At 38.3% G+C, this 24,803-nt stretch overlaps 1 protein-coding gene across 1 annotated transcript in view; it reads left to right on the top strand.

Annotated features, from left to right (window-relative positions):
* The window catches only part of LOC139727316 (F-actin-capping protein subunit beta-like), a 186,188-nt gene that overhangs the window by 156,927 nt on the left and 4,458 nt on the right, over positions 1 to 24,803 (top strand). Inside the window, exon 6 of the mRNA XM_071638272.1 lies at positions 14,968 to 15,030. Coding sequence (XP_071494373.1) covers positions 14,968 to 15,030 — 63 coding nt within the window. The remainder of the gene's footprint in view (positions 1 to 14,967; positions 15,031 to 24,803) is intronic.

Raw genomic sequence — 24,803 nt, 5'->3', positions numbered from 1 at the left:
CACCATTTAGCCACTCGTATGTATTATTTGGAGTATTTTATTTCTTATGTACTTGATCAGAATTTATTTTTTTAATATTTCCCTAAAAGTGTGTGCCAGATTGTTGAATTAAAGCCTATAAAGTGCAAAATTGTAGCTTCCTCATATATGTGGAAGTGGAAATAACGGGTGCACGTCACGAGACCGACACCCTCGAGTCATACAGCCCACAAGTTATACAGTTCACAAGTCATACAGCCCACGAGTCATGCAGCTCACAAGTCATACAGCCCACCAGTTATACAGCCCACGAGTTCGACACTGAGTAAATAAAGCCCATGAGTTCGACATCAAGTAAAATAAGCCCAGGAGTTATACGGCTCACGAGACTGACACTACGCACAAAAGGCTCATGAGACCGACAGTAAGCAAACAAAGCCCACGAGACTGACACTACACTTAAAAGGTCCACGAGACCGACATTACGCAAAAGAGGTTCACGAGACCCACACTAAGCAAAGAAGGCCCACGAGACCGACAGGATGAACAGCGCCACCTATAGAGCAATAAATTGTATAGGGTGTCCTGATAATAGCATAGGAAGATATGAGAGATGGAAGAGAAGAGTTGCCATCTCCGGCAGGGTGTTACCCCATCAGTTGCCCCCCTCCCCCCGAAATGATCAGGATCTTTAATTGTGTTTGCATGGGTGTGTGTTTGTGAAAAAAAAATGAACAAAGTACGGTAAAAGTGTGTAACAGATCTTTCTGCAATAAACCTGCGAGGGTGTTGATTTAGTATCAATAAAAAAAAAAGTAACGTAATTGTCTATTCCCCATCCCCGTCACCTCCCACAAAAAACGTGGTTTTTATTATTTATGACCAAAAGAGGGCGTCCTAGGACCTCAGGCTTGGCCAGGAGCTGTAGAATAATTTTAGCCAATCACAGAGATCCTTACTGGGACTCAGAAAAATAATTTATGCAAAGAAACATATTTTAGAATGTCTCTTATTGGCCAAAACATCTGCCAGGGGTTCGAGCCTGCTGAGAAACTAATCAATATTCATGTTTACAGCGCGCATGTATCTTTGTTGCCCCAGCAACTGCAGTGATTTCTTACGCGCGGTATCGTGATATCGATCTCCTCATAGAGTGCTTGACGATATCTCCTTGTGTGTGTACGTGTACTGCTAATGCTGGGGCACGGGGGTGTGTGTGTTGAATTTCATTTACGTTAGTGAGTGTGGGTACCTTCTCTAGGTTTCCCGTCCATTTCTCTCTCTCTTTTCTCTCTTTTGCTTTCGTATATTTGTATATCTTTCATTCTCAGAGTACAATCGTACTTCTGAGAGTGTTTTGTTCAGTTTTTCTAAGTGATTATCTCGTTTGCAACAATTTAGAGGTGAGTTTTTGTCCTAGTGTTTGTTGAGTTTTTTGATTGAACACGATGTAGCTTATCTACGTATGTGCGAAAACATCGTAGTTTGTGTGGTACTCACTCGTTTGTTTTCCGTGTAAGCATTTTTGCCGTAGTGTCTTCATCGTTCGTCTTCCAAGCATCGTGTTTTCACCCTAGTTTTTCTCATCGTAGTTTTTTACCTCGATTTTTTTTTGGGTGCAAGATGTTCTGTGTATTTTTTTTCTACGGTAATATGCCATCGTTGATGATCTTCGTGTATTCATTACTAGTTTTTCACCTCCGTTTCATTTTTGTGTACAACTAATGTCTAACGTGGCGTAGTTACAACTATGTTTAGAGCTAGTTAGCTAGGTCTGCGATGTCTGTATCGTTTGCTGATATGTTTTGTGAGCTGAGAGTGACTATGATGGGAGTGATATTCAGGGTTTTGCTGTGGTTGAGGTGATGGCAAGATGTAATTTATTTTGTGTAACCATGTATGACATTGATGATGGCGAGTAAAACTACGACACGAGTAGCCTAGCCTAGGCCAATGACGAGAGTGACACTGACGAAACGGGGGCTGATGCTCGCTCGTGCACGGGAGTGGTCTAGAGACCTGCATTACAGTTGTGTATTTATTTTTTTTTTCCTTTTTCTTATTCACTCGGGTATTGTGCTACCAAAATTCGTGTCTCTGAAGAAACTCAACCAAAAGCTTGAAAACAAGTTTGCATCAGGTCTATTCTGTAGTACTAGCACTAGGTTCTAGATCTAAATCATAATGGCGATGCTAATTTAGTTTTCATTTAGAACTCGATGAAATCCATTTTCTTTGCTCATTTTTCAACTGATAAATTATTTAGAACTGTACTTAAATTCTGATGTACTGCATTCACCATTGTAATAAAAAAGAGCCTGCTGATCAGATGTGTCATTGTATCCTTTTCATTTCCTCCCTATCCTTTTGTTTTCCTTCCCGTCACTTTCTTCTTTGACCCTGGATGGAAAAAAAAAATCCCATCTTGCCATGTAAAGACAGAATACATAACCATCATGAAATATCATGACATTGAAATAATAATAAGAAATATTCAAGTAACCGAAATACTTGTTTGTGAAAATAAATAACAAATGAAAGGTGATTTCTTATGGAGCAGTTCTTTCAAATGTCAAACAGCTTCGATAATGAAGCAAGTGAAATCTGAAAACTATCCTGGCAACAAGGTGAAATTGATAGGGAATTCTGACAAAAACTGTCACACCATTTGATGTTTGAATTTGTCTTTTTATTGGATGAGGTTATAAAACTAAGTGCCGCCGATAAAATAACAATCCTCTCAATTTGAACAAGAACAGTAGGGTGGTACACTAGTACGACTCAGTAAACAGCTGATTATTTATGCATCGTATCCATGGGCAACTGCGGGGTAACTGCAAGAAGGCGCAGGAAATTAGACTTGAGTCAAGAACGACTATTTATTGTTATTTTTTTATTCAAACTATTTTTTTTCTTGGACTGAAAAAAACCCCCAAAATATTTCATATTACGCTTCTAAAATATAAAATGAATATATGAAGTCTTTTTATCGTGATTTTATGAAGAATTAGAATTATTGAAAAAAATATAGATACTAGACGGGCTGAAGAAGGAAGTCTAATTTCACCCCAAGAATTTGCAACACACCGCATCTCGGGTGCATTCCTAGCGTTCTTGCCGCACTCTCACGATCACCTAGCTAGGCCATTTGCACAAGCCAGTCACATGTTCACAGTACACACGTTGTTAGCCAGTTCACCGATCTCATTCCTGATCTCGTGCGTGTAGAAAATTCTCTCAAAACTAAGCCAGACATGATTTTGGAACATACATTACAATGTCAAGACCTTTTCAGTGGACTTTGAATTCGCTATTTGTCTGTTTTAGCTCTTGAATGTACGACTTCGAACGTCCGATTTGTTTTCTACTACACCACGTGGAGTTCGTATTTTTTCAGCCCCATGCTTCTCCACACACGTCACACTAGCACTGTGTACCTGTACCTGTACACACACAAGCCATCGCGATCGAAGTTTGAGCGATAGCGATAACATGTGCGGAGCAGACATGCGGATTTCAGCACAGGGTAAATGAGTAGTTGAACGTATCACGATTGTAAAACAAATCTTTTTCTATGTCTCTGCAAATTTGAATTAGGCTATCTCAGCATAGATAGATTATGATACATTACAAAATAGATTAGCCATAGCAAGAACTTGCTTACATGAGAGTTATTAGATAACGTTGCAAAATAAAAACCCCGTCATTGAATGGAATGTTCCAGAGCTATCTCGGGGGGGCTCGAGGACATTATGGACACGTCGATTCGCAAGTGGGTAAGATGTGATTACAGATGGCTTGAAATGAAGAGGATTTATCGATGAAATACACAGAAACAATATTTTTTTCATAATTCCTGCACAATTTATTATTTCTTTTCATAAAATTCACATAAACTAGTGCTGTATTGAGTCAACTAAGTGCATATTAGCACGAGTGTACACGCATCATCCCTCCTGCCTAGTGGGAATGACACAGGCAGTTTTTTCGATGACGTATGAATGCTCTTCGCGTGTAGATCGCGCCGTAGGGAAGACGGCGCCCAAGTTCATGGCCAACTTACTAGGCAGGCACGATATTACAGATTACACAGAGGCCCGTACGTGGATGGGTTAAGGTAGCATTAGGGATTCGGAAAAAAACAGATGCATCCATGAAAACAGCTAGTAGTTACGTTCAGACGGTAGGCCCTAACCTCGAGGTTAGGAAACCTCGAGGTTTAGCTCTTGCCCCCTAACTACGACGTGTGTCCACACGACGAATCGTAACCTCGAGGTTACGAAACTTCGAGGTTAAGCTTCTGCCCCCCGTAACTACGAGTGGGTCCCACTCGATGTTAAAACCACAAAACCGGAAGTTTAAGCCCACATTGCTAACAAGGCGTCTATTTATTCTTTAGTCCAACCCTGTCGGACTCGCTTACAGGTACTCTTTTTCTCTGTCATGATATGCAGAGATAGCACTGCACTGATGACTAAGTATGCCTTTATGAAGATATTTGTCGAAAACATTTCTTTTTTAGCGTCGGAGAAGAATATAGAATACAGTAGCGAGTTCGACATGTTCAGTTTCAGAGATCAAGCGCATGGGAAGAAAAGATGATGTTGTTGTGTCGTGCGTCATAGGTTTTTCACGTGTAGTGTATTTGTGGTGTACGTTTGGGAGGTTGACCCGGAAGCAGAGGGAAATTGTGGGGGGGCTGGAGTTTACGGCGAGGTCACTCTTAACTTCGAGTTCGTTGTTTTTTGTGTCCACACGGTGCTTAACTACGAGTGGGGACCCCCCGCGGCTCGTGGTTAGAGCGCTAACCATAAGATTTCTCGTGGCTCGAAACATCGAGCAAACCTCGAGGTTTGCTAACTACGAGTGCGTCTTCACGGTCCCTAACTACAAGCTCTAACCTCGAAGTTTCCTAACTTCGAGGTTAAGGGCTCCCGTCTGAACGTAACTATTGTATTTCACGATGAAATGTACTGTTCGGAGGAGAATAACACAAGCCACAAAACTGAGGTGAATCCCCGCGACATAAAACGTTTCAATCAGTAGAATTACATCATAGTTACAGAGAAAATTACAAATAGATCTTACTGCAAAACGTCAAAGCAGGAGGGTAGAATATCTAAAATAGAATAAAGTAACTTGTGAATCAGGAAAGAGAAGAGGTAAAATTTATATCTTGTCCATTTTCTAGCTAAAATCTGGGAGAGCCTATTAAAAATAGCACGATGGCATTATCAATGCTCTAAAATTAATTCATACATCGTTATTGTCCTCTGGTAAATTCATTTGAGTTTTTGTCTCTTTTTTGGGGGGGATGAAGAATACTAATTCTTCTATTTTTTTTTTTTGGGGGGGGGGGGCGGGGGCATGAAGAATACAATTCAATTTTTCTACTTGATAACAATGTCGCTCCCTGACACACTTGCCTCCCTCCCCCTCCCCAGAAGTATGTAGAAATACATATTTGATGACGTTCATAATTATGTAGATGGTCACCATCTTTCAATTGATAGCGTTACGAAATTACACCCGCCAGTATGTTATTTCTCCGTTCATGGAACACCCTGTATAGGTGATTGACATGTAGATGGCGCTGATTATCCTGTCGGTCTCGTGGGCCTTCTTTGCCTACTGTCGGTCTCGTGGGCTTTCTTTGCTTAGTGTCGGTCTCGTGAGCCTTTTTAGCTTACTGTTGGTCTCGTGGGCCTTTTTTGCCTACTGTCGGTCTCGTGGACTTTCTTTGCTTAGTGTCGGTCTCATGAGCCTTTATTGCTTAGTGTCGGTCTCGTGGGCTATGTTTGCTTAAGTGTCGGTCTCATGAGCCTTTTGTGCTTAGCGTCGAACTCATGGGCTGTATGACTCCTGAGCCGTATAACTCGTGGGCTGTATGACTCATGGACCTATTATTTGTGTCGGTCTCGTGGACCGTATGACTCGTGGGTGTCGGTCTCGTGGGATGCCCCCGAAATAACACCCCCCTTCCGGTCCATATATAAACAGATCTAAAGATAGTGAATTTTGCAAATTGTGGGTGACAATGGCCATAACTTTGGCACTTCAGGGGTTAACAATTTTCACATTCAATACAGGGCTTGGAAGCAGTGGTTTGCCATGTAAGTGACATTTGAATCTATAAGAATTGAGAAAAAAAAAATACTTTACATTGACTGTGAATGGAATTTAGTTGCATAACAAACTATGAATCCCCATAATACCCACGGTGAAGATTTGGCAAAAATTTAGTAAAATGAGGTTACAGCAAGATACATTGATAAAGACTGACATCCATTTTTTTTTCAAAGGTAACTCACATATGATGCTTTTATTCTCAATCATAATATAGATACACATGAAATGAGTATGGCAAAATGTATGTGCTCCATTTGGTGCTGTCAAAAGTTCTTGAACATTGCATAAATTTCTATCATGGCAATGAAAAGCAAAACCTCTCCTTCTTGGTGAAGTAGTGGTAGGCTACAATACACACTCTGTCAACGCTCCCATATGCCAATGGTTTACAAAGACACACCTACTGGTGGTTTTGTGTCAACTCCTTTGAACTTGTACACATGGGACTTTTAAATATGAACATGATATTTTTATGGGATGCTTCATGCTATTAAAAATGTCTCCCTACTAATTTCATGAGGCAATCACACTTAAACGTCCATTTGTAAATTCAGAAACATTTTGTCAAACAAGCAGTTGAAATAGGCGTGATGATAATTATATTGATGTTTCACCATTGCATAAACAACTCTACCACCATGATTCTACCATATTTCAGACGGTAGAATGCAGAATGCACACAACCAAATGGTAGAAGAAAATCAAAGGAAATTTTCAAAAGCACTAGGATTGCTGTATGATATTAACACACATGAAGATACCACAAAATTTGTGTACCTACAATTTACAGAGCTTTCAGACACAAATGAATGTATTCACGGAATGCTATACAATTATACAACACAGTATGATTCAGGAGCACCATTCATTTGGAAAATGATTGGCAGTTCTTTGTGTCCTGCTTGTACAAGATGGCGATATGATATTTCAGTAACTAGGTTCAAAATCCCTTAACCCAAATGAGGGAAGAAAGTGATTGAAATATTTCAGATTAATTAGAGTCCTGTAATGTACACTGTACGCAATTTATCATGTAATACACAATTGTCACAAGACATTGCATATTACAATCAGAAAAATAAAAAAATCTTTCACAGCATAAACTTATTCACAGGATTTTATAAATGACGATATGATACAGTACCATGTTTCCGTTTAGATGAAGACTTGCAGTTCTTTTTGTCCTACGTATACTACAGTTGTAGATGATACTAGATGTTTCAGTTACAATGTATTAAGGACAAAATCTATCAACCCAAATGAGGGATGGTAGATGATGAAAATATTTCAGAATATCTATAGTACTGTAATGTACACTGTACATGTTAATACACAAAGTCTGTAAAAAAAAGTGTATCAGAAACACTTTCACAATGTAAACATATTCACAAGATTTTATAGAATACAATATCAAACAAAATTTTATTAAAAATCTTAAAAGGTTTTAGACAGATATGTACAATTTGACGTAATTGTGTAAAACAACAACATGATACAGTACCTTAGCACATTTTCACTTAGAAGATGATTGCCAGTTGTTGTTTTTTTTTGTTCTACTTATACTATAAAATGATGGCAGATGATAATGTAATATTTCAGATGGTAAATGCAAAATCTATTTTAATACCAAATTAGGGAGGAAAGGAATTATTGCTTAGTCACAGGATATATTAAAGATGTCGAACAGATATGGACATATTTACTGAGTGGCATACAAAAGAATATGATGCGGGACACATCGATCATTCAGACCGTGATTTACAGTCATGTTCTACTTTAGCCATGTGATGTCTTGTGTATTTCAGTACAACAATGCTCATGTACATTGTATTGATAAGACCAATAATTGGATGGTTTGGGAGGAGGTATGTAATTAAACGTAAAATTGACTGATAAGGGAGATACATGTACAGTAAAACTCTGTCATGAACGTACATGATGTATAATCTTACGGCACCCATTCATATGGTTGAACGCACTATAGATGTCCTAGGTGTATTAGCACTCATTATAATTATCATCTTTTATTTAGATATAAAGCGGGATGATGTTTCCTGATTTTATAGAAGGAAAATATTGTATTCTCACAAAAAAATATCTGTAATAAGCAAACTAAATGGATATCCAGAGGTGCTGACATCTTTAGTTAGAAATGTCTTTTTGTTTCATATCAGTTGTACATTTTATACACAGAATAAATGTTTTTCTTACTTGTCATGATTGTATGCACAGCATTGTAAGGGTTTAAAAAATGCATTATGTTGAACACCAGCAGTCTATGCTATACATTTAGTTTGCTTTATGGACAATGCAAGTATAATGCAGTCACAAAGACAGTGAAAATAATATTAATGCAATCAAAGTGTTCTTGGTGAAGGCTTCATATGCTTTGGTGGTTGCGCTGTTGCTTTCTTCTCTGAATTTTTGTGAAAAGTTTATTTCATCAGTTGTTTCTGGATCAGCAGTTATTGTTGTCATGTGGCCGCTAGAAGGGGTTATAGAATTTTCTGCATTGCCAATGTGTGTTGAGGGATGATGCACAAACTGGGAGCAAGATTCTGATGTTATTGGAAATGTTGGTTCGTATGAACAGCACTTGACGGGCAGAAGTGCATCCATCCAGAAGACCCATGTTACATGATCATTTAGCCGCGCTGGTGCCCCCTTGTATGGAATTTTCCTTGCATTTTGGAAGCAGTAGAGAGAACCTTCTCCGTCACTGCCAAGCAGACATGTGCAGTTAATCTCGTTCCATGCAGCTGAATACTCAGTGCGTTTCATGATACAATGTGCTGGACTTGGTGGACGCAAAACTTCAATGTAGGCATCTTGAGTGAAAAAGTGGCTTTCACCACGTCTATCTTCCCTTAGAGAGAGTAGGTAAAATTGGCTGTCTTCGGCATTGGTAGCGTTTATGCTGAGAGTCACTGTTAAATAAGTTTGTGATCTTTTGCTATGAACAGAGAAACGTCTGCTTTGCTGAGGTGTGAGGCAGCCAGGAACCATGGTTACATTCCTGCAGAAGAAGCAGGAGGAGTAAATCAAGTGAATCTCATATTCAAAGCTAGAGTCACTGGACAGAGGTTGATTGAACTCCAGCGACACATTTCTCCCTTCGTAGAACTTGTAGACTTCCACAGCAAGACTGTAGCTGTTAAGGCACATCAGCGCTGTCGCAAGTGGTAGTACAAAAGGTCTTTTGATGCTCCCCATTTTGTGAACCAGATGCTTTGATATTCTGTTGAGAAACAGGAGAGAGGAGCCTTACCATCAGACATTCATGAACATCATTAAAAAAGAGTATTATTTATCATGTACTGAATCCTTTCTTTTTGTATTCATTGGTGGGAATTTAACAGTGAAATGACTTACAAACTACAAAGAACTTGATAATTCAAAATATAAAACATTTAAACTGAAATTTGTCCACCAACTTTACTTCTTTACTCTATCTTTCTCACCTAAAATGCTTAATAACACATACATATGCGTCAGTTTTTTTTTTCGTCTTCAAGTGATATTTGTGCAATGTATTGATGCTAGTGCTGTTTGACAGTGTAGTTTTCAACTAATGAAGAGAAATGGGTATTTCCTGAGTAAAAGTAAGGTCCATAAAATAAGGGATTTATGGTTATATTCTATTCTAATGTTGATTACCCGTAGTATTAAGAAAGTGATCCTATAGAGCAATTTAATAAATTATAACTTTGCCCCAACTTGCTTCTAAAAAAGCAATCTATTAAAATTTATGTAAAAAGATTTTTTCCTTTTTTTTTTCGGATGTGTGACACCAATGCTGGACTGACATCTGTGTACTAACATATGAAGATCAAGTAAGATGTTCATTTAAAATTTCTTCTTTTTCAACTGAAAGTCATGGTATTGATTAGAAAAAGATGATAACAGCCCTTAAATTTCCATTGAACACTGTATTTCATATCATTTCTAGACTTAGTGGTGAACACATGTTACGTGTACCGACCCTTTTACTGTAGATATGCCCAAATGTATCAAGTTAAATTGTCTAAAAAAATTACCAATTGATGTGAACAACTAAGGTAATTTATCAGCAAGCATGAAATTGGCTTATCATATAGCAGTGTACATGCGTAAATATGTACAGTCAACCTCGCGTAAGTCGACATAATTGGGACTGAGCAAAACACGTCGACTTACGCGAATGTCGACTTACGCGTAAGTCGACATTTTGTCGACTTATAAATGAAAACTAATTTCCCCTGTACAGAGTAAGATTTTGATCACGATGCGGATCGCTACCCAAATCTTACTCCTTTTGCCGCCATAACATGCCTACTGACATCAGCAACAATAATGTTTTAGTTCACGCATAAATCTCGCGCGGGTTAGTAACGACAACGCACAATTCCCAAATCTCTAGAGAGATTTTGAGAGAAGGGGATCGGAAACCTAAGCCCGTTTCTAGACACTTTACGTTTTAAACTTGATTTTAAATATCAAACGCAAATTCCCCCAAATTGCATTAAACTTTGCGAATTAAGTTCAAGTGCGTTGCTCCGAAGATGTGCGTGTGATTTCGCATGATTCTGTCGAGATAATTTTTCAGTGCCGACTGAGTTGAAATATGTGTCGCCATATTTGTTCTGTTTAAATTTGTATTGCCATACTCTGAAAATGAATTGTTCTCGTGCTCCGATTCGCAACATTACCGCTCTGTACGGCGCGGGCCCGTCTGAAATAAAAAGAAGAAAAGTTTGTTTGAAAACGACATCTATCGGACTACTATAACCTTCGTAAAAACAAACCTCTTTCCTATGTCGGACTAATTTAACTTTGGACTGAGATTTAAACCTTCGGCATAGCGAACTTTAACAATAATTCGTTGTCATTTTTTCATTGACATTTTGTGAAGCAGCGTGCGTTTCGGCAGTTTGAAACGTGTGAATGTTGCGATGTCTTTTCCCTGCAAGTGCAGACTAAGTTCGGTCTCGGCGAAAGTTCCGTTACGAAATAAAAAATAATGCGAGCCTTTTCTACGATAACGCACTTCCGTAAATGTTTATGCGCTTAAACGCAGTTTCTGGTTTCGGACAAAACCTGCAAGTCTTTTCTGCAACGCTCTTGCTTTTTAAATACAGCGTTGCTTGTGATTTGACGGACTTGCATTTGATTTTTAGAGTTGCGTTTAAACGCAATTGAGTTTAAATTTCATACAATTTTCTAGTTTTGTATGATTATCAAACGCAAGTCTTTTCAGCTTTCCTTGTGATTTGATGGACTTGAATTTGATTTTCAGAATTGCGTTTGATTTTTAATTTTGCTTACGAAATGAAAAATAATGCAAGTCTTTTAAACAATAACACACGTCCGCAGATGTTTAGAGATGCGTTTAAATGCAGTTTCTTATAGTTTCGTACAAAAACCGCAAGTCTTTTCTGCAACGCTCTTGCGTTTGAATACAGGGTTACGTGTGATTTGATGGACTTGCATTTGATTTTTAGAGTTGCGTTTAAACGCAATTGAGTTTTAAAAAGTTCCGTGCAATTTTCTAGTTTCGTATGATTATCAAACGCAAGTCTTTTCAGCGTTCCGTGTGATTTGATGGACTTGCATTTGGTTTTTAGAGTTGCGTTTAAACGCAGTTGAGTTTAATTTTCCTACAATTTTCTAGTTTCGTATGATCATCAAACGCAAGTCTTTTCAGCTTTCCGTGTGATTTGATGGACTTGCGTTTGATTTCTTATATTGCTTACGAAATAAAAAAAAAATGCAAGTCTTTTAGACAATAATACATCTCCGTAACCAGCTAGATGTTTAGAGATGCGTTTAAACGCAGTTTCTTATAGTTCCGTACAAAAACCGCAAGTCTTCTCTGCACTGCTCTTGCGTTTAAATACAGCGTTACGTGTGATTTGATGGACTTGCATTTGTTTTTTAGAGTTGCGTTTAAACGCAATTGAGTTAAAAAAAAGTTTCCTACAATTTTCTAGTTTCGTTTGATTATCAAACGCACGTCTTTCAGCTTTCCGTGTGATTTGATGGACTTGCATTGGATTTTGAGAGTTGCGTTTAAAATCTAATTTTGCTTACGAAATAAAAAGGTAATGCAAGTCTTTTCAACAATAACGCACTTCCGTAGATGTATAGAGAGGTTTTTAAACGCAGTTTCTAGTTTCGTACAAAACCGCAAGTCTTCTCTGCAACGCTCTTGCGTTTAAATACATCGTTGCGTGTGATTTGATTGACTTGCATTTGATTTTTAGAGTTGCGTTTAAACGCAATTGAGTTTCAGGTTCGTGTATTATTTTCTAGTTTCATATGATTATCAGACGCAAGTCTTTTCAGCAGCGCACTTGCGCTTAAATGCAAAAGTTGCGTGTGATTTGATACACCTGCATTTGATTTTTTTTTTTTAGTTGCACTATTAATTTTCTAGAAAGGGCCCAGGTTTTAATACCGCTTCGGAATAATTAACGTCAGAATATTCGGATTTACAAAAATATTTCATGTTCGGATAATGAATACCTACTGGGACATAGTTAAGTGTACAAAATTTTTGCGTTTTGAGAAAAACGAGAGGGAGAAAAGGGGTAAAGTGAACTGCCTTGGGTACTAAATACTCCAGTGTAAATGAGTGTATGCCCTTTCTATTCTGGCATACAAGACAATGGACGCATGGCGCGAACGCTGCCGCGCCGTACACTAGCGAATTACCGAGTAGAAATGCGGCGAATCGGAGCGGGAAAACAATTCTTTTTCAGAGGATGGCGATAAGACTTTGAGCGAAAAATTATGTCGACTTAGACGAGGGAATTAACACGTATTTCAGCTCAGTTGGCACTGAAAAATCAGGTCAACTTACGCGAGTTGTCGACTTATAAATGTCGACTAAGACGAGGAAATTTTCAAGGAATAACAAAGGCAAAAATCGGGACTTTTTTATTGTGTCGACTTAAGCGAGTTGTCGACTTATGCGATGTCGACTTAGGCGAGGTCTACTGTATGTACATGGGGTATGCTACTCTGCATTGCAAGGATTACATTGTACCAAGTTACTGGTTTACCATGTTCATGTTTGGTGTGATGTCAAAACTCAGATGAATTCACTTCATCATAAAAGTGGACAATTTTTGTATACCTGTTTTTAATCTCTTAGAGGCATAATTTAGTGAATGTTTATACATGTTTATAATTTTCAAGATACACAAGTAGGAGTATTTCTGCACAAACAAATCTTGATACCTCCCCAAGTATTTGGTGGTCTTATTTCATCATTGCAAAAATATTCCATCTTTATACTACAGTATATTACAGTTGGGATGTAAGGTGTGCTAGCACAAATACCAGTACCAACTTTTTCCAACATTACTCATTGGGTTGAAACCTTGAAAATGAATTTAGAAAAATCCAGTATGGCCTTCAAAAAGGCCATTTGTATACCTGCCAATACTGAGGAATGGACTCTGATGACATGTAGTGGAAATCTGAGGCAGAAATTCATAAAACATAACAGCACACATTGACATCCGAAGCAGTCCCAGTGGCAGAACAGTACCCAAGATGGCAGTTCATTTGAAAATAGCGGGTAGTGCATTGCCCACCAGCGTGGAGCCAACGAAGGAGCATGCGCATTACTTACTAGTAGTATTGCAAATCTGTATTACAAGTGCGGTCCAAAGTCCATCTTATCTTATCCTACACTGTTGATTCGATGGATGACATTTCTGTGTGTACATAATGTACACTGAATGGGCATTGTATGTGTGCACATTTGTATCAATGGCAATTATTGATATATTCATATCAGTATAAAAGGGGACAGAATGCATTCGACTGACTTCATTCATTCAAGCTACGATACAGTGTGCCTGGTTGATATTATTTGCTGAGTATTGCTAGAAGGAGTAGACATCATTCACCGTTTTCTTGTGTGGGTGGGTAGGGGGACCACTTCAGTGGGTTGGCACCCAGCGCTTTGCGATGAATGAATGAAGTGGGATCTGCTACATGTGTTAGTTGTGACTCTCTCACACGTGTGACTCCCAGCTGAGTGACAGAGTGCTTTGCCTCTCCCTAGATGGGACGGTATGAGTACACACAACGTTGCTCAGTGTGACCTGGAAATCAAACGTGGTGCCTTGGATCTGTAGGCAGTGCACTACTGACTGAGCCATATCACCACTCTATTGACTGAGTAGTGGTATGGGGAGGATTGTATCTGCACATTTATGTTCAAAATTTTCCCATTATTTATGTCACTGATAATTCAAGATTTGTAATCAGTTTTACATTGTCTATTATGAATAATAGTCCATTGTGTGTGGTTTTTTTTTTCGTGCATAAACTTTTTTACATTTTCAGATTCTCTGAAAACCCTCTGACAGATTTTAACCAAATCACTAGTCTGCCAGGATCTGGTTTTTTTTTTTGTTCAAATGGGCACTACACCCCAACATTTATATGATTAAGGAATCTTTACAAATGTCCTACTGTAGAATTAGTAGAACCAAAAAGGGATAGAGCTTGATACTTCAATAATTGTTATTACTTTAGTACATTGGAGACTGTAGTTTCAAGTTTGTTTGTGGCTGATTTAGTGTGCAATAAGTTTTTGAGGTATTTTTTTTTATACCCTACTCTCCCTGAGATGGTGGTGGTTGTTGCAGTGATCAGTGATCATAATTTGTATGTGTATGTATGTATGTGTGTATGTGTGTGTGTGTGTGTGTGTGTGTGTGTGTGCATGCATATGTGCATGTGTATGTGGGGTGGGGGAGAGGGGAGGGGTGTTGCTGGTTTTCATTATACATCTTGTATGCCTTATAGTTTCTTCATTAAAGTGATTTTTTTCTCTCTCTCTTCTTTCTTATGTTCCTACAGGATAAGTCCCAGGGTAGGAATGCACACTACAAGCTCACATCAACCGCCATGCTGTGGCTACAGGTTAGTAAGAATTATGAAAACTTTGGTTCAGAACCAAATGGGCATTAATAATACCACGGGTTGACTGGACTAGTGTCCTTTTTGTTGTCAACAGACAAGACAATCATTTGTGAGTTATGAAATCATTCTTGTTTAACTTCAAGCAGTGTATTTGTGTACCTGGTATAATGCTGCCACTAAAAGGCATAAAGGGCCGTTCACATTGGAGCGGTTTTGCGGCAGCGGCAGCGGCGGCGGTTTGCCGCTAAACTCTGCCGCAGCGGCACGCTGTGCACACTGGAGCGGTTTGCCGCGCGTAATATGCAAATTAGATTGTTGCCCTTGGGCACCTGCAGTTTACTAGGCCTAGTAATCAATTACATAATTATCATACGCACATGTATACCGTGAATACATTCCCCATGGATCTGAGAATTTACAAAATCACTTTTCCAAAACGAAACAAACAATAAAGGAAATCAAGGATGAGTAACATGCAAGAAGACTATTGGACAATCAGTACTGGAATCTCAGCTTTTCAACTTTTTGCTTAAAAAAAAAGAACACTTTCAACACAGACTGTTCAATGAAACTGCAAAATATTCCTTGTGTTACTGATATTGGTATGCACGTAGAAATTATTGCATCGGACCACTGCTACATATACTGAGAAGGCGGTTCATAAAATGTGTACATCCAACACCTCAATATCTCAAATCTTATGATCTGCGAATGTCACATTTTCCTTGTTCTTGTTTTATTGTTTGTTTGTTTTTTCTTTCTACAAAATTAGTCAGCATCCAAAGTAATGATATCTTATCTTGTTTCATGTTAACGAGAAAATGACTAGTATTTCTTTTTTTCTGGTGTCGGTAAAGTAGTCAACTGTATGAAAGATGAGCTCTTAAAAAAAACCCAGCAACATACTTCTTTACTTGTCATTCCAATCTTTTACCATAGAATAGTATACCGGTATTATGATATATATATATATATATATATATATATATATATATATATATACATATATATTGTAGTTGTTCCGCGTATTGGCAGTACTAGAAATAGCAATAATAAAGTCACAACAGAGGAATGCAGGGAATGCATTAATAGCCAATCCTCGAAAATTCAGATTATTCATTAAATCAAGATTGGCTATTAATGCATTCCCTGCATTCCTCTGTTGTGACTTTATTATTGCTATATATATATATATATATATATATATTTAGATCATCATGATTGTGTCATTCATTTTCATGTGCATGTTTGTGTAATGATTTTTGTACTTCATAACTCACTTTTCCTACTGCGCCTTGAGCACGTTAGTCATGTGGAATTGGCACATTAAATGTATACTGTATTATTATTATCATTATTACCGATGAACTCTATATGGATGAAATGTTAACGTTTGATTTGATTTATGTCAGTTCATGCTCTTTTTGGAAGTGTAGTTACAAAGGTGAGGGGATGTTTTAGAGAATATGCCTACCATTCACTCTCCTACTCACACCTACTAGATCTACGTATGTAGAGTATAATGTAATCAACAAACGGCCCATAATAAACTCACCCACATACTGTACTCCCAGCTATGGAAAAACAAGAGTAGCATTTTCACTCTCCACAACATGTGTTATTATATTATGCATGGGAAGAAATTAATGGCAGTTTTGCATCCTCTTAGAAAAAACAAGCACACAAACAAAAACAAAAACTACACACACACACACACACACACACACACACACACGATGTCAGTTTGGATGTCATATTCATACATCTGCATTACACCATCAAATCTACGCTTTCAGAAATCTGGATAGCATTTTAACAGACAGTCGATTTCCAAGTGAACCACACAACTGTTGGGTAAAGTGATTACCAAAAGCCAACTGAGGTCGGTTTTATCTTAAGCAAGTTTTGAGGAATTACACTAAATCTTTTCTTCGAAATTTAACCACCGAATGAAAACATTAGTTAACAGGAATTTTAACCAACTTATGTCGGTAAATGACAAACATCACTCGAAATACACATCAAACAATGTACATACACTAATACAAACCACACATGTCAAATTTAGCACTTGAGACACTAATTCAGGACAATTGTTCCAACATACAATCTCATTTGATGTGATCTAATATGGCAGTCTGTTGCAGAAATAAAGTACAGTGTATACATATACTGTTAACATTTGCGAAGGGAAGTAATATAACACATTCACATGTAAAATGAAAATTCACAAGATCTGACACTGTATGAGCAACTTTGTAAATCTGAATGGACAGACATGAGTTGTCAAAACAATACAGTAACGGTAGTATGGTACTGGATTTTATGAATGATTGAAGTACATGTATGATAATTAACACCAATGTAATTTGTATCTTGGACCAATTTTCTATAAGCATATTATTCTCATCTCCTACATCTGAAAAAAGAAGAAGAATTAATACAGTGCAAATTCCTAGCAGAAATGCATACTTAACAACATAAAACAAATCAGTTGTTTACATTTCACTTTCAAACCTCATAAGGACCAATCTTTCTAAGTATAATAAGAAACAAAAAGTACAAATATGTACTTGTATTACATGTACATGGGTCTAGGGCAATTACCAACTGGGCAATTACCCCGGACCCTTCCCGTGGTTCTAATCCTAATCCTGAACCTAATCCTAACCCTAACCCAAACTCCTAACCCTTGACCTAATCCTAACCCTAATCTTTACTCTAACCTTACCACTAACCAGTATTTAGCCAACGGGTAATTGCCCTCTGGGGCAATTGCTCGGATGCGCATGTACATACATGTAGGACAGGAAAAATATAGGAGAGAATAGGATTGAGAGAAAAGAGCAGTACAGAGTTCATCAAATGAAGTGAGCAAGAAAGAGCGGATACATAGGGATGGATGAGGCTTGAGATTTACAATGATATGGACATGTATTGAAGTTACAAACACAAGAAAATCAGGATAAGCAAAGGAATACAACAAAAATGGGCACCTAGGTGCTTACATGGTTCAATTTAGCTAGTCAGATCACAAAATCAAGTAGCAAACAGAATAGCAACATATTACGCATATCCAATGCAATGACCTGCTATGAGTTGTCTGACATCAAATACTAATTTAATGCAAGGAAGGTAGAACTGAGTATTCAAGATTATACATGTAATGAAAATAATATTCGATGCTATGTCAACATTAATAGATTTGGGTTTCAAGATAAACTTGAAGCTTTCAAAAATCTGTAGTAACATGCTTTAGGTACACTATAAAGTGCTTGGTCTACTGCTAATCATTTTACTCATTGCCATGCAGCATAATACAATATTACATCCATACTCCAAAGTCAAATACACACATGAGTGACAGGTACTATGTAGGTACATAGTGAAAAGGTGGAATTTCATCACATTTTTTAATAGTATGTTGGCTACTGGCCTACCTGGGAGCTATGCAAAGAATTCTTGTGTTGTGGACCTGTACATGTATTATGCTATCACATTTCTCCTGAGTCGACTTCTAACTGCGAAGTGATACACACTAGCCTGCCTTGTATGATAATCATGAAGAACTTGATCACTTCTTACGAACATAGATGAAATTGCGTGGGGTACATCTTCACTACTCAAGTGATACATGAAGGATGCCAGTTGAAGACAATTATATCTTGTGTTTTCAAATTACCATTCACACTATAAAGACTGAAAGTAGTTTGATCCACAATATCTTGGTTAGATTTTCTATAGATTTTTTACATTACCATGGCAACACATTAATTACATACCACATTTACCTGTAATAGTGGCCACATATGCCAAGTTCTAGGTCAACTCCTGAAAAAGCAAGAGAGTTGTTGTAACTTGGGTTGGAACCAGGTGCAAGCATGCATGGTTAGCAACAATACTGTTGACAGATATTTAGGCCAGGTGAGGTCTATGGTAGTCTCCATGGCAATGTCACAGTTTGGTGCTCTATACATCCCTTGTCAACTTGTACACACTATGTGTGGGCGTGGTGTGTAATAATGGAATTAGCAGCTTTTCACATATTCGATACTTGTCTACATTATCATAAGTTAAACTAACTCCTTGAAAAGTGAATACATGTACATGTTTCTAAGAAACATTAAGCACTAATAATATCAATATAAAGGTACCTTATGGTACAGGTGTATAGTCAAAATACAACAATATCCAAATGGCAAATGGCTTGTGAAATAACATGGTCACTGTTATGAGGAGATCACAATTAAAGGGTCAGTGCCTATTTCCCTATAACATTGTATGTACTTCTCAAGCAAATGCTGTTTTATTATGCAGACTTGATACGGGAAGGGTGGAGATGATAAATAAATGGTTGCATTATGGTTGACTCGGCAAATTTAGAAAATAAGGGATGGATGCCAAAGTTTCAAATCCTCCTTGTTTGTACAGGAGTCCCTTTTAAAATGGTCTCACCGCCATGCAATGTGGCCAGTAGTTGCGATTTAGAACAAAGATCAACTTGAAGACAAGATCAGCTGCACCCACAATGCCTTGAGGACTATGCCCTGTGCTCCACAACTGCAGATACATGTACCTGAAGAGTGTATAATTTGCTTTCTCCAATAAGAAGGATGAAGGGCTGTGACTGCGGATGTTCTGTGTCGACCACATATGAGTAGTTAAAACAGTCCTTCCTGGAAGAACAAAAAAGGCAGGCATATATGGAAACAGTGTAAAAAAATTTAAGACATATTGATGTGCACTATTTTCTTATGCCTTTATACACATGATATTTCCAGTAATTTTGTACCATATATTTACTAGCAACTCCAGCAAACTAGGAGCAAGAACTAGGAGCAAAAGTGACCAAGATCAGAAGGTCATTCTTTAAAGCTGAAGATCTACTATGCACATGCAGGAGTGAGTCAAACATGATATCTGAAAACAGGGGACAAAATTGTTTCAGAAGGAAATGGGGAGGTAGTACAGGCCTGTAAGAAAGCTACAGATCACAACAGAACAATTCACACAATTCTGGCCTTCATGGTGCTATTTGTTTGTTTGTTTGTTTGTTTTTTCCCATGTCTAGCTTAATTACAAACCAGAACTGTCTTTGCAAAGAAGTGTAACTTTGTCTTAAGTCAATTTTTTTTTTTGGACCAACCCCCTCCCCCCCCCCCCAAAAAAAAAATAAAATAAAAATGAAAATAAAAGTGACAGACAATTTTACATTCAAAGTTATATTTGACATGCATTTTCATGTCCTCCGAAACTGATTAAATTGGTATGGGCCAATTACTAGACCTAGGCACCTATGGCACACTATAATATACACTATTAAAATGATTGATTGGTGCATGCTGCATATTGTCATACCTGTCAAATGTATGGGATGTTGCCATATACATTATAAAGAAAGAGAAGAATCTACATACATGTACATTTCCTTGAATGAAGGGGCAGGGTAAAGATTAAAAGATGTGCCTTCACAGAAATTTCACTCTTAATTTAAGTTCACTCTTTAGTTCTAGGTGACATACAAAATAATGTACCTGTGTTGTCATTAGAATTATCAGGTACGGTACAATACATGTACCATCACTTCCAAAATAAAGTTGTTGTTTTTTCCTCCCACAGGAGTAAGGTCAAGTTCTGAATGATGGTTATGGTATAAATGTACCTAGAATGTCAATCTTTTGAATAATGCACTTTCAGTAAATCCTGAAAGCTGAAACTCACAGCTTTCCAGTCAATGAGTGAGTTTCCATCAAAGCCTGGTCAGGGATGCAGCCACCTTTGCATGGTCTTTCTGCATTCGCTGAATAGGAGGGAAGCAGATTCAATCACTGTTTACCTGAGGGTAAATAATATTCATGCAAGTGAGGTGTTACACAAATGATGTGTTATACATGTACAATGCATTATAATGTTATTTCCTTACATGAATGGGGGAACTTTTTACTCAGCACAAAGAAAATGTAATATAAACAGGTCTCTTTTAAAAAGCACCTTAGCCCTTCACTCCCATAACCAACACCACATGCAGGAATTGATTGCCTGAACTTTTGATATCTGTTTTTTGCTCTTAAATTGCTCATTTTGCAGTACAGTGTAAGTGCTACTAAAATGCCAAGTGCTTCATGAAACTATTCATGAAAATAGACATTTGGTATTGCTAACAACATGAATTAACGCACTGAATTACCTGCAGAACACAATACAGAGGTTCATCTTTCCTACCAAGGAACACAAAGGACTGGCACAGCCTCCCAGAAGAAGTAATGGCTGCTTCAACCCTTGATACAATATGTCAAGGGTCAGCAATTAACCAACCGCTGCATCACTAGCATTTAAATTGTATGAATGAGGGTACCACCTATCGGCACCCTATGAATTTGCAGCTCATTTATTCCAAAAGTATAAAACAAATTCACCAAAGTTTTTCCTCAAATAAGCTGTAAATACTGCAGTTTCAAATCCTGTGACCGTTCTGTTGATATCCAAATCTCTGTTGTAAAATTATGCAATTTTAGTATGTGCGATGCATTTTCTTCGCGTGGCTGAAAAAGGGTACCTCACGATCTGCACCCCTTCCCTCCACAGGTAATACATGTGAATTTCATGGTCATGTGTTGTTACTGTGTGGATGTGTAATTGAAACGTGTTTAGTTTGTTTTGTTGGCTTGATTTTCATTTCTTTGTTACTGTTTTCATAGCTATAAAATGGCACTTAATCCCACGCATACATTTTTGTTCTATACGCAAACAGCCATGATACGCAGGGTGTCGATGTACCCTGCCGATAGCTGGTACCCTTACCATACATTGAAGAAACCGTCCAAGCCTATTGATTGTGGGAAATGTGGGCATCTTTGGAAAGGCAAGACAAGATAATGCACACGTATGCTTTGACCGAAAGATCGGTCTGTATCTGTCCGTCGGGGAATGTTCCGCGGAGACTTCGTCTGGCTTCACGGATCCCCTCCGTATACAGACCGAAGTCAATGATGCCAGCTACTGTGTGGCAGTAGCGCACAGATAAAACGTTACGATAAACCAAATTACAGGCAGCTTTTTTACATTCAAACAAGTTTGACATGATATGACACATTATGCAGCAATATTTGGGGTTAATTTCTCACATTTTGCAATCGAAATACTCACAGTAACGCGGTTATAATGCAGAAATGTTATTCATATCGCAACATCGCCGTTCGCTAGCTGTAGGTCGCCATTTTGAATCTGTAAACCAATCACATGCGAGGTACTTTATTAAGTAAAAATAACACGTAGAAACTACCTCGCATGTGATTGGCTAATAGATTCATACAGTATGTTTCTGCAGTTTGAACGTGACGACGCGACGGGCTGGTTGATGTGTGTTTTGCGTTGAAAATTCGACCGAAATATTGGATTATTCATTAATCTGGTGAGTGTAGTCTATTCTTGAATAGTTGATTTAACTATTCAAGCTTAAATTTGCCGACCTAGGGCCGTGAATTAGACGCAATCGAGAAGGGTGAGGTACCTCACCCAATTTTCCATAGAGACAGTGGTTAAGAACATCCACACAGCAATGGGTACTACAACCTTCCGTCTGTCTACGGAGGACGGCGTTAATGGTAAAATACAAAAGAGTCCTCCGGACAGACGGATCTTTCTGTCTAACGTATGCTTACCACCTACAGTACAGTTACAGTTAAAGTGATTTTAAAACATTACCCTTAACTTGGTCAGACTCAGCCTGAGACTCATGAGAGGATTTGATTCACTTTCTAACAAGACAAATCAGTCCTACTTCACTGCCTGTCTGATGATGCGAGACTGAACGCAAGTAAATTCAAGTACCGTAGATTGTCTTTGTCATGCCAATGCCGATGGACAAAGTTGTGGTTATGTGTATGCATTTATACCAGTGCGGTTGCAGTATGGCAGCACAAAAACACCTACGTAGTACATGACCTAGATCTAGGCCTGTATAGAGGCAGAGTCAATGCCCAGAACATACCTAAAGGGCCTAATGCACATTAGGTCTAGAAACTTTAGACTAGAGTCTAGAACTGTGTCTAACGTTAACAATAACAGTATCAGGCCTAGAGGCTAGGTGTTTCTGTTGTTGTTTTTATTTGAATTTATTTGCCGTTTATTGACCATTTTTTCCCCGTATTAGCTCTAATCAACGCCAAATTTTTACTTATGAATTACCTTCTAATTAAAAAAAAATTTCCCTCTAACAAGATTGTTAGGCAGGGCCTACATTATTTTAATTCTATCAACCGTTGTTAGAAATAATTCAAAAATACTCTATGATATCAAATATATCTCACGTAGAGTGTCTAGTCTACTAGCGTAATAAGAAGCATTGTGACGTTGAATATATTACACCTGCCTACGTAACTTTTTTTTTTTAATGAGGATGTAATAGGGCCAGGCCCTACCGCCTGCCTACCGGTATACAATCGACCATATTGTGGTCCATTTATCATATGAGAAGCCCTTCCCATCTATGGACCCATACATTACTGGTCATTAGTAGGTGTGGGACTAGTCAGATAGTAGGAGTGCTCCTACTGGACCAAGTAGTTCTAGATCTACTCTAGACTTCAAGGCTTCAGTACCACGTTGGCAGAATACTCTAGACATAGATACGCGTATATGGGACTGTGATATTGATAGACTGCTTTCTTTCGCTGGCGAGTCTGCGTCTATGGCAAAATACGTGGAAAGTTACAATCTGCAATGTAGCCTCTGCAAGAGAGTGACCGCTGTCAAGGGTCGAAACAAATGGCAAAACCTTGAGAAAACCAAATGAGCAACTTACCATTTAGCCCGATTTCATCACCAATGGTCTCCAATTCGATATTTTCCTTAGGAGTGTTTTTGTGAACATAATTGAGTTTATTGTACAAAAGTTGTCTTTTCTGGACGTCTTCGTTCCGCTCTTCGACCGACGTGTTGCACCTTCGCGAGACTCTTTTTCAAGCTAAAGTTTATGACCCCACCCCCATAATAACGTCACGAACTGAACTCTATTATGATTGGTCAATAGCAACCTCGCCGCAGCGGCAGACTAGAAAAATCGCTCTGCGGAGCGATTCGAGAAAACCGCTTGCGGTTGCCGCTCTGAAAAGTCACCGCTACCGCTCCAGTGTGAACGGTTGTACATGAACAACACGCGAGGGATTTTTGCGGCACGCCGCCGCCGCTGCCGCTGCCGCAAAACCGCTCCAATGTGAACGGCCCTTAATGCATCACACTCCAATCATCTTTCTGGCTGGTCGTCAAAAGCTTGGTCAAATCAACTCCAAACCCCCCCCCCCCCCCCAAAAAAAAAAAAAGAGAGGCAAAGCACATGCAGAGACATAACAACACCATGGTGTTATAAATAAATCTCAAAAGAGCTATCAAATGTGCATGTCATTAATCTGATAAATGTAGTCCTATAAAAGTTACCTGGGCTATTTAGCAAGCTTGAATTCCTGGGGGGGGGGGGGGGCATTATGGCCCTCCCGTCAGATCTCGGCCGTTGATCGCATGATCGCCGCAAAATTTTGCATGAACATAAAGCCGGATGTAATCTACAAGACTGTCAAGTTGAATATTAAAAAAATTTGCATTTTTTTATTTTAAATTAATTAATTATGCAAATATATGCAAAAAACCTCATTTTTGTCTGTAATTGGCTTAAAAAAGCTTATAAAATGCTGATTTTTGTTGTAAATATTCCTAGTGACATTCTGAACATTTGTGCGCCAAAAAAATTCAGTATCAAAATTAATTTCTAATGTTTT

This window comes from Diadema antillarum, unplaced genomic scaffold, assembly GCF_040938485.1.
Source record: "Diadema antillarum isolate AM-2024a unplaced genomic scaffold, OU_Dant_1.0 seq00000124_RagTag, whole genome shotgun sequence".
Classification (NCBI taxonomy): domain Eukaryota; kingdom Metazoa; phylum Echinodermata; class Echinoidea; order Diadematoida; family Diadematidae; genus Diadema; species Diadema antillarum.
Note: the sequence above shows the minus strand (reverse complement) of the source record. Positions and strands in the feature narration are given on the sequence as shown.